This window comes from Drosophila gunungcola, assembly GCF_025200985.1.
Source record: "Drosophila gunungcola strain Sukarami chromosome 2R unlocalized genomic scaffold, Dgunungcola_SK_2 000020F, whole genome shotgun sequence".
Taxonomy (NCBI): domain Eukaryota; kingdom Metazoa; phylum Arthropoda; class Insecta; order Diptera; family Drosophilidae; genus Drosophila; species Drosophila gunungcola.
The window spans coordinates 279,547-292,105 of record NW_026453174.1 but is presented as its reverse complement, the minus strand read 5'-3'; the positions used below and the strand labels follow the sequence as shown (position 1 = coordinate 292,105).

General features: G+C 41.6%; 3 protein-coding genes across 3 annotated transcripts; all 3 read right to left on the bottom strand.

Annotated features, from left to right (window-relative positions):
* Window positions 1-94: 94 nt before the first annotated feature.
* Window positions 95-4,240, bottom strand: LOC128256409 (cyclin-dependent kinase inhibitor 1). Its single transcript, XM_052986743.1, has 3 exons — window positions 3,437-4,240; window positions 2,978-3,378; window positions 95-1,504 (listed from the first exon to the last, which is right to left on the bottom strand). The coding sequence occupies exons 1-3, from the start codon at window positions 3,598-3,600 to the stop codon at window positions 1,344-1,346; spliced, it is 726 nt and encodes a 241-aa protein (XP_052842703.1). The 5' UTR covers window positions 3,601-4,240; the 3' UTR covers window positions 95-1,343.
* Window positions 4,241-7,759: 3,519 nt separating this feature from the next.
* On the bottom strand, window positions 7,760-9,051 carry LOC128256540 (serine-threonine kinase receptor-associated protein). Its single transcript, XM_052986972.1, has one exon. It carries the CDS (start codon window positions 8,899-8,901, stop codon window positions 7,930-7,932), a length of 972 nt encoding a protein of 323 aa, XP_052842932.1. The 5' UTR covers window positions 8,902-9,051; the 3' UTR covers window positions 7,760-7,929.
* A 131-nt stretch (window positions 9,052-9,182) lies between these two features.
* Window positions 9,183-10,657, bottom strand: LOC128256541 (serine protease grass-like). Its single transcript, XM_052986973.1, has 4 exons — window positions 10,358-10,657; window positions 10,080-10,131; window positions 9,829-10,022; window positions 9,183-9,757 (listed from the first exon to the last, which is right to left on the bottom strand). Exons 1-4 carry the CDS (start codon window positions 10,635-10,637, stop codon window positions 9,339-9,341), a joined length of 945 nt encoding a protein of 314 aa, XP_052842933.1. The 5' UTR covers window positions 10,638-10,657; the 3' UTR covers window positions 9,183-9,338.
* Between the last annotated feature and the right edge of the window lie 1,902 nt (window positions 10,658-12,559).

Below are 12,559 nucleotides of genomic sequence, written 5' to 3'. Positions count from 1 at the left end.
AAATTATTGAACAAAAGTCAAAACAACATGGGTTTCTGGTGGCTGGGGTTTCCTTTAGATATATATCCCACAAAACCTAAATATTAAAAATCACTTTTTAATTACTACCAACTAAAAAAATCAAAAACAATTTATTGCGGAAAAAACAAATATTAACTTATAAAATGTACAAAATTATTTAAATAAACTACGGCTACAACCAAAGAAATGGTTAGGAATTAGAGTCAATAACAAACAAACATGTAAATGATTTTATGCAGCGATTTTTGGGTTTTCTTTTTTTTTAATTTTTAAAGAGAACATTGGGCTTTGTTTTGCTTTTTTGTTTATTGATGTATGATTTGTGTATGATTTAATTATACATAGAGTATCTATACATATAAATATTAGGAGAATACTTTGGATTTTGTTCTTAGTTAGGCCTTACAAATATATGCTTTGTATAAATGTTATGAAGAATAGGCTCTGCCTATGTGTATAGTATAGTTATTTAGTATTTGTACATAATAGTTTTAGGCAAAAGTGTTTTCATAATTTGCCCAGAGATCATAGCAAATCATAAAAGACATTTTTACCACTGGTTTGGAAATGAGAGCTCGACAATTTGTGTGCATTTGGCGGCCATCGAATAAATGGCATCCAAACATGCAGAAATTGACGAAAATAATTCAAAGGCATTCCTCGTTTTCGTTTGTTTTTCCACTGGTCGAATTAAAGACAATGTTAGTGGGTCGCAAAAACAAGGCGGCAATGAACCAAAATTCGGCTCATTGCAGCACCGTTTTAGCGCCGTTAAAGTGCAAGACAAAATTCAATTCTGCTCTGCCCTGAATTTCAGTTTTTGGGTTAACAACCGACAGGGCAGAGAAGGGATGAGTTGAGTTTTGTTCTCTCCCGGCAAATTCCGAATGCAAAAGTTGCAGGAGAAATTGGCTAGAATTTCACAAAGTTTAAAGTTAGTATTCCATCGTTATAAAGGTTAAATTTCGTTTGGCTTCAAGATAGTTAAGACTAATTCCATTTAGCTTGCGGTCTCTCTCTTTTCTTGTTCAATAGTTGGTTGTTGGTTGTTGTTAAGAACTAATCACTTAGTTTATGGCATTTCTCAATAGAGAAATCTAAAAAGTTTCATGTAGCTCGAGCTTACTGGCTGGCTTACAACTAATTACTGGTTACGAGTAGTTGAAGACTAACGATTAATATTCGCAACTGTCGCCCTTGCACTGCATAAAAAGGTTCGTAATAAAAAATTAGGAAATACTACACAATCGCAGTGGCTTGTAAAAAATCATATAAAATTACAAATTGCAATTCAGTGGGGGTTGGCCAGCGAGTCTGGTGCGTTAGTTGTGGCGCGGGCGCTTCAGCATCGCCCCGAAATGCGTCCCCAATCCGAATCCTGCGCTAGAACTGGCGGACGAACTTGGTGAACTGGTGCGCATGCGCTTTGCGGGCGATAGTTTCTTGGGAGCCTGGGCCAGACGCTTGCGCTCCTTCATGAATTCTGCAAACAGAGGAGAAAATGGGAGTTATTATTATGTGTTTTACGTGTGATCGCTAAATCAAAGTCAGCTGCTGCACTTCCGGTTGTCCCCGTTCCCACCAAGTCATTGATCCCTAAACAGCAGGCGCCGCCTGTTTTTGCACATTTTGATTTCAGTTTCGGTTTCGGTATCGGGTAGATTTTCAGATTGTGGCACGTGGCCGGCAGCAGTTCCCTAACAGAGGGTTGCAGATCCACACGGGGGTAGCAAATAAATGCCAGACGGCAGCCAGACACAGTCGGTCCACAGCCAGTTTTTCAGGTAGTCCAGTGAAAGCAAGAGTGGTGGTGCGGTGCAAAAGCTGCATAAATTAGGCGCTCTAGCTTGCTGGCCAAAGTAGTAAAGAGTGCACTCAAAGTACAGTGAGTAAGGGCTTTTAGGGCTTCAGAGGCTTCACAACTGGCCACCCGATGCGGGTGCATTTATAATGCCTCGAACAGACACTTTTTACGATTATAATTACACATGCATGCGAGTGGCATATACAAAAAACACATAGTACAAAGCAATCAAAGGGCGGTTTGATAAGGCCACGGACTCTGGATGGTGGTGCATTGAAAGCCGATCCCCAGTCCCCTCTCTCTGTCGTTTTCTGTAATGAGGTCAGGCCATAGACAAAGCGGAGTCACAGCTGTTGGCATTTATAGATGCAGCCAGCCAGCCAGCCAGCCCGCATGCGATCGATCTGGAAACCAACCCCCGCGTAGCCGAGGATCAGATCAGAACCGTTTGGTTTTGGAGATGAAGAGCTGAAACAGCTGCCAACAGCTTTGGAGGGCCTAACCCTTTTGGACGAAAATAAATCTCCCACAAAGCATTGGCTAATTGCTATAATTTTGGTTTAAGTTCCACGAGATACGCCCACTACTAAAGGGTTCCTATTCCCTGGGAATTGAAAATAAACAAAACATATAGAGGGTGTGTACGAGAAACCAATCGAACAACCCTATTTAAAATGTAAGTAATGAGAGTATAACTTCATTATATTATGGTTTCGTAAAAAATAATGCAATAAAAGAAGTTTCGCTTCAAACCCAAAGGACTTTAAAACCATAAGTCACTAATGAAGTCTTAAGCTATTAAGACAATTTTATTAGAACTCTTAGGCAGTACTAGCCTTGGCAGATTAGTTTAATAAATCAAGCGAAAAAACCTTTTTTTTACCTACATAAAAACATTCTAAATAAATCTTGAAAAGTTATGGTAACAGTCAATTTAAAACTATCCCTTAGTTCTGGGTAAAAATTTTAATTAAAAAACTCCCTCAACTTCCTCCTAAGAACCGATAACAAACAAAATAAAAACAGGACAACGGAAAGCTATGGGAAACCAATTTGTAACGTCTATCGAAGTGCAATCAAGCCTGACCCTGGGAACCGTCAAGCTCCGCTGAGCAATCTATGGTATATGACCAACCCCCGGGCGGGACTCACCTGTGATTTTGGGCTGTCGCTTGCGCAGGACTATCGAGGATGTGCTGGCCAGGTTGGAGGAGGTAAACCGCGTTGTCAGCGACTCTTCCTGTGAGTCGTAGCAGGATTCGTTGTCTGTGTTGGACTCCAGCGAGGAGTTAGCCAGATTGGAGCCGAAGTTCTCGCGCTCGGAGCGCTCGTTGACCAGGACATCCATGTCGCTGGGATTGCTGTCGGCAGATGGACGAACGTGGGCGGCCCTGGTGAGGGTGTACATCTCCGGGGCGAAGCTGGACTCCTGGAAGCTGACGCGTTCCCAGATGAAGGATGTTTTCTCTGTCAAAGGGCAGCCGGCGCGGAAGTCGAAGCCCCACTTTTGCGTGGCCATTTCCTGATGGCGCTCCAGTTCGGCGTTGAAGGGTCTGCAAGGAATGTTTTATTAGTTATGGGTAAAATGCAAGGGCTAGTTCCGGAACTCACGTTTTGTTGGCTGCACCCTCGGTGGATTTGGAGCTGCCGAAAAGGTCACGCTTGATGCGATTCAGTTGGCGACCGCAGGGCAGATTGCGACTAACCGCTGGGCTACTGCTCAGCTTGCAGAACTCGCTCAGCATCGCTGGATTCAGAACTCGGGCACTGACCATGTTGACTGTATCTTATCTTTTTGTCTTCGATCCTCTAGTGTTTTTCTGCTCTGTTTTGAGACGCAGTTTTCTCGCCACTTGTTTGCGAATCGCACGCCAAAGCGAACTGTCAAACTTTTGGCGCCAAAACTTTGTTTTCGGGCCCCAAAAGAGAGCGGAAGAGCAGTCTCCACACGAATACAAATCACAGTCTCCACACGTTTGTGTGCGAGTGTGAGTGTGGGAGAGCGAGAGTGCCTGTGTTTGTGTGTTGTGGGGTTGCCTTCTATTTTAGCTTTTTGCTGCCTTCAAAAGTGAAATTTCACACTGCAATTGTTTATAAATTAATTATAAACAAAGGCCTTGGTTTAATAGCACTTGGTTACGGTTTGCGGTTGGTGATTTAAACACACTACACTGCAATTCCACTCACAAAACGATAGGATTGTGTCTCTCTGTTGGGTTTTCACTGGATGAATGCCTTGTGGCAGCACTTTTAGTGTTTTGTTTATTTATACAACTTGCAGTCGTTGTAACAGCGATGTTTGTTGACTTTTTCGGGTACTTGGCGCACTGCGCACTATTAATATAAAAGGTAAAGCGCTACCGATCTGGCGAACCTCTTTCGACGAACTCGGAGAAACGAATAAATGATAAATAAAACACAGAGCAAAAGCAAACGTCAAACAACCACCGCACGGTGTTGCCAGCTAGAAGTTGAGAGCGGTTCGCGCTCTCTGTGCAGCAACCCTCAAATTCAAAATGATCGGAGAGGGAAAGAGATGGAGAAAGAGAGCAGAGCGGTTGGGTTTGAATGCGCTTTTTATACGAAGTTATATCGAAGGGGCAATGCACTTCTTCCGTAGGATTAAATATATACATAAAAACATAACACTAACTTTTTATAGATGCTCCACTAAAGCCACTTAAAAAACTTATGTAACTTAGTATAAACTAAATTAACGATTGTGTTAATTAACACAACCCATTTTTATTAAGAAAACTAATTTTTTGTTGGTGCATGCCAATTCACCATTCCTATAGAAAAGGGACTTAACGTTATTTATTAATTTTTGTAATTATATTAACACATATAAAAAGTTTAACTGCAAAAAAAAGTTAAAGTTTAAAGTTTAAGAGTTAAAGTTTAACTCTTTTTTTAACCACTCAAGCAATCCAAGAAAAGTTCCCTCACAGAGCGTATCAAAAAAGTCGGCCTAACTCCACCTCTCTCTCTCACTCCGTATCTGCCCCTCTCTTTCTATCACCATCTCCCATCTCTCTCCCTTTCCATCCGCGTGTACGCTGTCTTTTTGTTTGTTGTTGCATCGGTGGAGCTGTACTTTTGGTTGCGATTGCGATGGGAAGATATAAAATACAAAAAAAAACTGTTTTGGCTTCGGTTTGTTTGGCTTCAAACTGGATTTTTAGCTGTCGAAGGGGCGTGGCAGGGGGCAATTTGGGGCACCGATTCTTTTCACTTTCCTTTGTTGCCAAGGGGAAAAGCGAGCTTGCAATGTGGGGCACTGGTCCAGTAGATAGCCCAAGTCTACAAATTTCGAGCTTCCTCATGCAGTTCCCATGGCAATATGGGTATTTCAAATTTCCGTTACGCCTGACTTTTTTAAGCACCAAAGTTTTCTGCTCATTTCATGCTGCATTTTCCAAAAGTTGTTCCCCATTCGTGTGCAAAATCGTAAAAAATTAAATTACACTACCGAAAGCAATAAAACGAGATTTATATTGTTTGCACAATTCCAATTAAATAAAAAATAAAGAAAAGGAACAAAACCTTGGAAGTCAGATTCGTAGTCTAAAGACATCATTTGCTTTGTCCTTTGCACTCGACAAAATAATAGGAAAATCTCTTGGCTTTCCACACAAAAACCCGAGAACGAAAAAAACAAGAAAAAAAACCGAGTGCAATCACCCCAAAAAAGGCAGAGATCGTTTGACGACCGTTCGATTAGGCAGCATCATCCATAATTCTTCCCTCAACACTCCCAAACGATCCGATCCGATGCGATCCCTTGTGGTTCGGGTTTCAATGCTGTTTATGGGACACACCCTCCCCATCGGAAAGAAAAGCAACGTGAATTTACACACTTTATAACAAATTTGAGAATTCTACTGGCGTTCGGTTGTTGCAGTCATGCCTGAAAACATAAACAACTCAAGAAGGAGTTTTTCGAAAGGGGGAAGAGTTCGTGATCCCTTTAAGTAATTTCCTCCCGAGCAGGATATCCTGGTGGTTTATATGGGTTGTGTCAACACACGCGGAAAAAGAAACAAAAAAAAGGCGTAGAAAAGAGGTGGAAAGCGCAGTTCTCAAGTGGCCCCGTTTATAAGGGCAGATCCTTAAGGATTGTCCCGTGGAACGTGCGGGCATTATATGATATTCAAGGTATTCGATTGATTGGAGTCTTTAATGCTGGTTGAATCGGATCTTATCGCTTGTTCCCTAATATGCACTTAACTATCCCCCTAAGACGATAAGACCTAGGCAAATATTGTCAGCTTTTCCTGGCCCAAGGTCGCGGTCTGTAAAACATTATCTCTTATCTATTCAAACCTCAATGCAGTCTAGTCCTGTTCGGTCTTGTATAAAAAATACGTTACACTCATTTCGAATGCAATGCTTCTTATCGCTTAAAAACAACCCAGTCCGAAACCAACCCAGCCCATTTCACCCCAGGAGGAGGTTAAGATATCCCACTCTAAAGGTATCTATATAGTACCATATAACCAAGAACTTGCCACGTGTTTCGGTGGGGGTGCTAATGTTCAGCGAGCATGACCAACCGGCCAAGTAACGCTCGAAATTGCCGTAAGATATTTTTCAAATATTCTCGGTTCCGTAAGAAAATTACCATAAAAACTGTTCAGCTCACGGAACTGTGACCGCAATTTCGGAAATTTTGCTAGGCAGGTGTGCTACGAAAAAAGGATATTTCAAGGGTTCAGCCCAACTTGTTGTGGGAGTGTTTCATTTTGAAATAATAACTAATAAAGGGGAGGTAAGAAATTGATCTCTTGGACAGTTAAAACTAAAAATAGGGAACAGGGAAGTTCTTAACTATTAACCTTTTTAAAATCTCTAGATATTATTTTGAAAAATTAATGATCTTTGAGGTGGAGATCCAGTCATTAATTATACTAATATCCACCCTTCTGCTGACCATCAAGACACTCACATTTATATATCTCACAACGCAACCTTAATCACAGTGATCCCTATCAAAACACAAAAACCAGGCAAACCGATCTACTCAAAGTGTTACAAAGAATTTCTCCCTGGCAAATGACCAATCATTAATATTACGAAATCTCTGCCCAGGACATTTATAAATGACTTTTACCTATCTTGCATCTTTTACTCGGACAAATTGCGGTCAGATCGAGGAGCTATTGATGGATTTCCTTCAAAGTGGAATGCAAATAGTCGGGCAAGTATGCAAATATTTGGACTGGCTACCGTACAGGCTAATCCTTTGCTGATCCTGTGGCTACCGTGCTACTTTCCATTCGAAATCATCAATCAACGAAAGGCACTTGTGCTGACCGCGGAGAAAAACGTGCATGACAATTCATTTTATTGGGACAGTCGTCTCACGGTGGACAAACACCCAAGGAGGTTGTGTGAAAAGGTTCCCTGTTCCTGGTAAACGCGTGGAAAACGTGTTTCGGAAAATACGTTGGCTCAGCCCGATGCGAGGAACTCGTTTTATCAGCCAAGAAATTATAAATATTTATGGAAAACCATTTGAGGAGAGCGAGCCCAAAGAAAGATAAACAAACAGAGGCATGGAGTCAAGAAGTTGTCAAATCCCAAGGTATCTTAGGTCAGGAAAGCAGATCAGTCAGAGATGTATCTCTGTAGTGCCTCGCTATTTGTATATGCTATCTGCCTGCCGAACTACCCCCAAAAAATGGAGGAAAACCTCAGTCACTTTTTGGATACATATAAGGTTGGCTGGCCGACTCCCCGACCAAACTCAAATAATAATAAAAACGCATTTATGACTGCATCGAGCGAGAAACGCCATAAAGCAGCGAGGCAATCAGCGTCGGCGATCGTTCGGCGTAGAAAAATAAACGAAATCCTTTCGAAAATCATCCACAAAACAGGTTGGAAAAGATAGCACATAAAAGGCAGGTAGATCGCTCGACCATTTGGGGGTTTTCAATCACAAGACAAATTTATTAGAGGGAAAAGGAACGTGACCCTTTTCGGATTTCGATTTTGGGGAACGAGAAGCAACTGAACAAAAAACAAAATTAACCAACATGAGAACCAGAATCAAAGTCTGAAGAGTTGTGAACGGTACAGTTGTGTAACTGATGGAGTATTTAACTGGTGGACTCCTCTTCCTCCTTCTCAAAGTCCTCGTCCGACAAACCGTAGATGTTCCACTTGTCCATGTTCTGTAGCCACATAACGATTGATCCATTAGTCGTGCCAATGGCGCACACCTCGCCGTCCGGGCTGAACCTCAAGAAGGATATCTCGCTGCCATTGTCGTAGAAGTAGGACAGCAGAAGAGCATCCGTGGAGTATTCGTACTTGTAGACGTAGCCCATGCTGTTGCCGCACACGTACGACTCCTTGTTGGGATGCAGTGTGGCCGCCGTCACTTTGTAGGCCATCTTGCGGTGCTTGAGCACCTCGAACTGCTTGCAGTCCAGAAAGATCAGGCTGCGGCCATAGGCGATGGTCACCATATCACCGCCATGGTGGAGCTCCAAGGCCTTGGCGTGATGCGGCAGGACAATGGAGCGGGCACTCTCGCCGCTCAGGCAGTCCCACATCTTCACAGTGCGATCGTAGGAGGATGTCAGCACGCAGCGATTGTCCAGGCAGAAGGCGAGATCCCTCACGCCACGGTGGTGACCCCCAAAGACCATCAGCGGCGTCTTGTCCAAGCATTGCAGGTCGAAGAGGGTGACGAGGGGAGCCGGGCCGAGGCAACCGGTCACCAGGCGATTGGCCTGCCGATTCAAGTCCACGCTGGCCACTGTGTCCGGATGCGGAATCTTCGCCAGCTGCCGCCCGAGCACCACATCCCAGACACGAGCCGTGCAATCGCCACCGCCGCTGGCCAGGATCTTGCCATCTTCGCCCAGGGCCACGCTCCACACGCTCATCCCCTGCCTTCTCAGCGATCCAATCCAGGCGGCTGTGTAGCCATTTCGCAGCATCACCTGCCCATCGAGTCCCGCCGAGGCCAGGACGAATCCCGATCCCAAGTCCCTGCTGAAGGCTAGCTCAACCACTGCGTCCGCGTGACCATCACCGATTCCTCCCATATCAGGCAACGACATCTTGTTTCTTCCTTGGAATTATAATGCTTATCCGAAAACTGATGATAAAATAATGTCAGAAGGATTCCGTTTTCTGTTTATTTTTCACAAGTTTCTGCTGGAAATAGGAATGTCGATCTCAAAGACTGTAAGATACTAAGCTACTAGGTTTGGCACTTTTTTTAGCCCCACCTTTAATCGCACAGCCATAAGTATTAGTAAAAATTAGTAGGTTATAACCACAAATTTTGCTTATCACGCTACAAAAAATCCGAGTAAAATATATAAAATATATATACGAAAAGTTCGATTTTGTGCAATATATTTTAATAACTAAATGATAATACCTATAGTCAAAAACATTATTGTTATTTCGCCAAAAATTAGAAAAAAAGTATTTTCCACAATCTCACAGTTAAAAACTTTATACATGAATAAATTGTGGTTCAAGAAGCAGCTTAAATGTTCTCAGAACCATCCAACAAGTTGGGGAACTCTGCCAGCTTGGCGAGTATCCAGGGCACAAAGGTGGGCACATCCATGTAGTAGGCGCTCTGACCAGTTCCACAGTCACTGGCCCCCGTGCTGACCACTCCGAATAGAACCGTTCGCACGGTGCCAAAGTACATGGTTGACCAGGTGAGCGGACCACCCGAATCGCCGGTGCAGGTATCCACAAAGGATCCATCGGCGCACAAAAAGGAAGAGTCCCTGCCGCCAGAGCAATTCTTCGTGTTGATATAGACTTCCATGGTAGTGTTGGCGAAGCGGCGATCCTCCATTTTTCCCCAGCCCACCGCAATGTAGGGTTTTCCCATCAATGTGGTAAACGCCAGGAGATCGTCGCTTAGGGGCAGACAAATGGGTCGAATGTGGTCTGTAAAAGGAGTATTTTTCAATTTTAGGGAAAAACAAAACTTCTTTTATTTTTTAGTAAACATTTCTTACCTTTAAATACCACTTTCCGGTCAAGTCTTATGAGGGCCATGTCATTCCAACTAGAAAAGGCATCGAAATCCTCGTGAATAGTCCACTTTTCTATGGTATATTCCTCCACGGGTGGTGCACAAATTAGTTTATAATCGTACGTTGTGCAGTCAGCTGATGAATTTAGGTCGAGCTCTCCCAGCCGCACTCTTAATCTGATCATTTAATATAGCTAGGAAATACTCTGCAAGAATCAATACTATCATACTTACTCGCTGGACTTGGGGCACAATTTAAAGCAATGCGCAGCAGTTAAAATGAAGCCTGAGTTAAAAGAAAGTAATAATATTTTCTTTTTACACTATACACACAGAGAATAATGGTAAATAGAAATATGTTCACTTTGAATTAAATATTTTCGGTACTTATTACGCCCCGAGAGGTGTTGTGTTTAAATCAAAGTGTGTTACACTTCTATTATTATTTTTAAGTATGGAGAAATTAGTTTTAAATTTAAAAAAAAAAATCTATCTTCTCTGGGTGTACATACGTTCTGAGATAAGGGCGCCTCCACAGCGACACAGCTCCAAATGACTTGGTATATAGATGAACGCCATCCAAGGCTGAGACATCAGGGAAGATATCCTGCCACCGGTGATTCGTCGGTGAAGTCTTTGGCTGGGAATTATATTTGTAAGGACTCCGCAGTCCAGTTGTTTCAGCTGTTTGTATACTCTCAGCTCCTCGGGGTTTTTAGGTCCAGCTTGGGATGCAGGAAATAGGCAGATGAAAGCCCAAGCCAGGGTAAAAATCGCGAGAGAACCGTTCATGATTCAAGCTCAGATCGAAAGTGACTGAGTGCACTTTTCTGTCTGTTGTCTACGATTTAATAGCACTGCTTATCACCTTAGGAAATCACTGCTCAATTTCCAAGAACAATAAATGTATTCAATAATGTATTAATAATAATGACAATGACATCAGAAAGTAAATAAAACTGTTTAAGAAATTAATCAAAACTATCGGAATAAATATTTTCATAATCAGCAATAGGTTTACTTTTGTAATTAATTGATTAATTCAATCAATAATTTTGAAATGATTTAATATAAAATGATTCGAAGAACATTAAATGCATTAAACATGCCGTAATAATAATGATAATGACGAACGTTCATCAGAAAGTAAATAAAACTGTTTAAGAAATCAACCAAAACAATCAGAATACACATTTCCATAATCAGCAATATATTTAATTTTGTAATTAATAAAAATATAAAATACTTAAATATAAAATGATTAATTTTAGCAAAAGTAAAGCCTTACTAATTAATTTTCGAATTTGAACTTCTGTAACTCAAACCATAAAAGCAGTACAATAGGTATATGGTTTATGGTTGCAAACTTTATCCCCAAGCTTAATTTTTAAATAAAATAAATTTGTTCGAATAAAATAACAATGCCTTAAGATTAAAATCAAACATAATGATGTGGTTTCGCTATTATACTACACGTTTGCCAAATTTCAGAAGCATTCGTCGTTCGATAAAAAATGTTTTATAGACATGACAAAAGGAGGACTTCTTAAAGCCGAAAATCGAGTCGCCCAATAAAGCTTGCACTTTATGCCAGAGGCACAGAGTTGCTCCTCCGTTTTTCCTTTGCCACTTTTAATTTAATAGAAAGCACACAACCCCGAGGGCAAAAGTGGAACCCTGCTTGCGCCGATGTCGGTATCAGTCATCACTTGTTAATCTCACTTAAACGTTTCAGCGGATATTGTATGGCCCGCATACCTGAGCGTTTTTCGGCAAACAGCGGAAGATGGCAAACTACTCGCAACTTTGTCGGCAAGGAAGCGCCAGGATATTAGCAAGGTGCAAAGAGGAGAAGGACGAGGGCGTAATGTATATTAAATGCACTCGAGGAGATTCAATTCATATTTCGGAGCGTTTTGCTTCCATTATGCGGCCGAACAAAGGAGACGCCCAGGCACGAGGTCCTCCATCTCCATCTCCATCTGCGCCCTCGAGAGGATCCATTTCACCTGTAGGACGCGGGTGACAACTGTGCATACACAAGCGGGCTAGCACAGGCCAACACGGACCAACACAATGCTGCGGATAGGAAGCATCTACCAACACCTTTTGGCAATCTCTGACTTTGTACTTTGTACCTGAACCAATTGTGCGGGCACAGGACCAAAAAGCCAGGAGCAGGAGTCGCTGCCAACCGCAAGACTAACAGCACACGCCCGCAATTGAGTTGATTTCACTTTCACACAAAGTTTGAAAGAGGCAGTGCACTGAGAAAAAGAAGCAAATTAAATATTGTACACATAGGAGATCCGCACGATATACATATAATTTATAAAATGTAATAATCTGTAATCAGCAAAAAAATCACTTATCAAAATATTTTACTCTAGAAAAGAAATTTTTTTTTTAAAATTTCATCAAATTTTATTGGGAAATCATTTTTAAAACGTTCTTTTCCTTCTTTAAAAAACTGAAAAACAAATACTGTGTTTGATAGAAACTTAAAAAACTAAAAAATCATGTCGCAAAAGATGATATTACAATTAATTAATTTTTATAAAACTATTTCATTATTTGTTGGAAAATCATTTTTAAAACTTAAATTTCTTTGTTTATATACAGAAAGTTAAAATACTGCGATAATAGTTTTGAACTTAGTTCTCTTTAGCGAAATAATCAGTCTTTGTTATCTGTGTATTTTTTCGGGCAAGAGA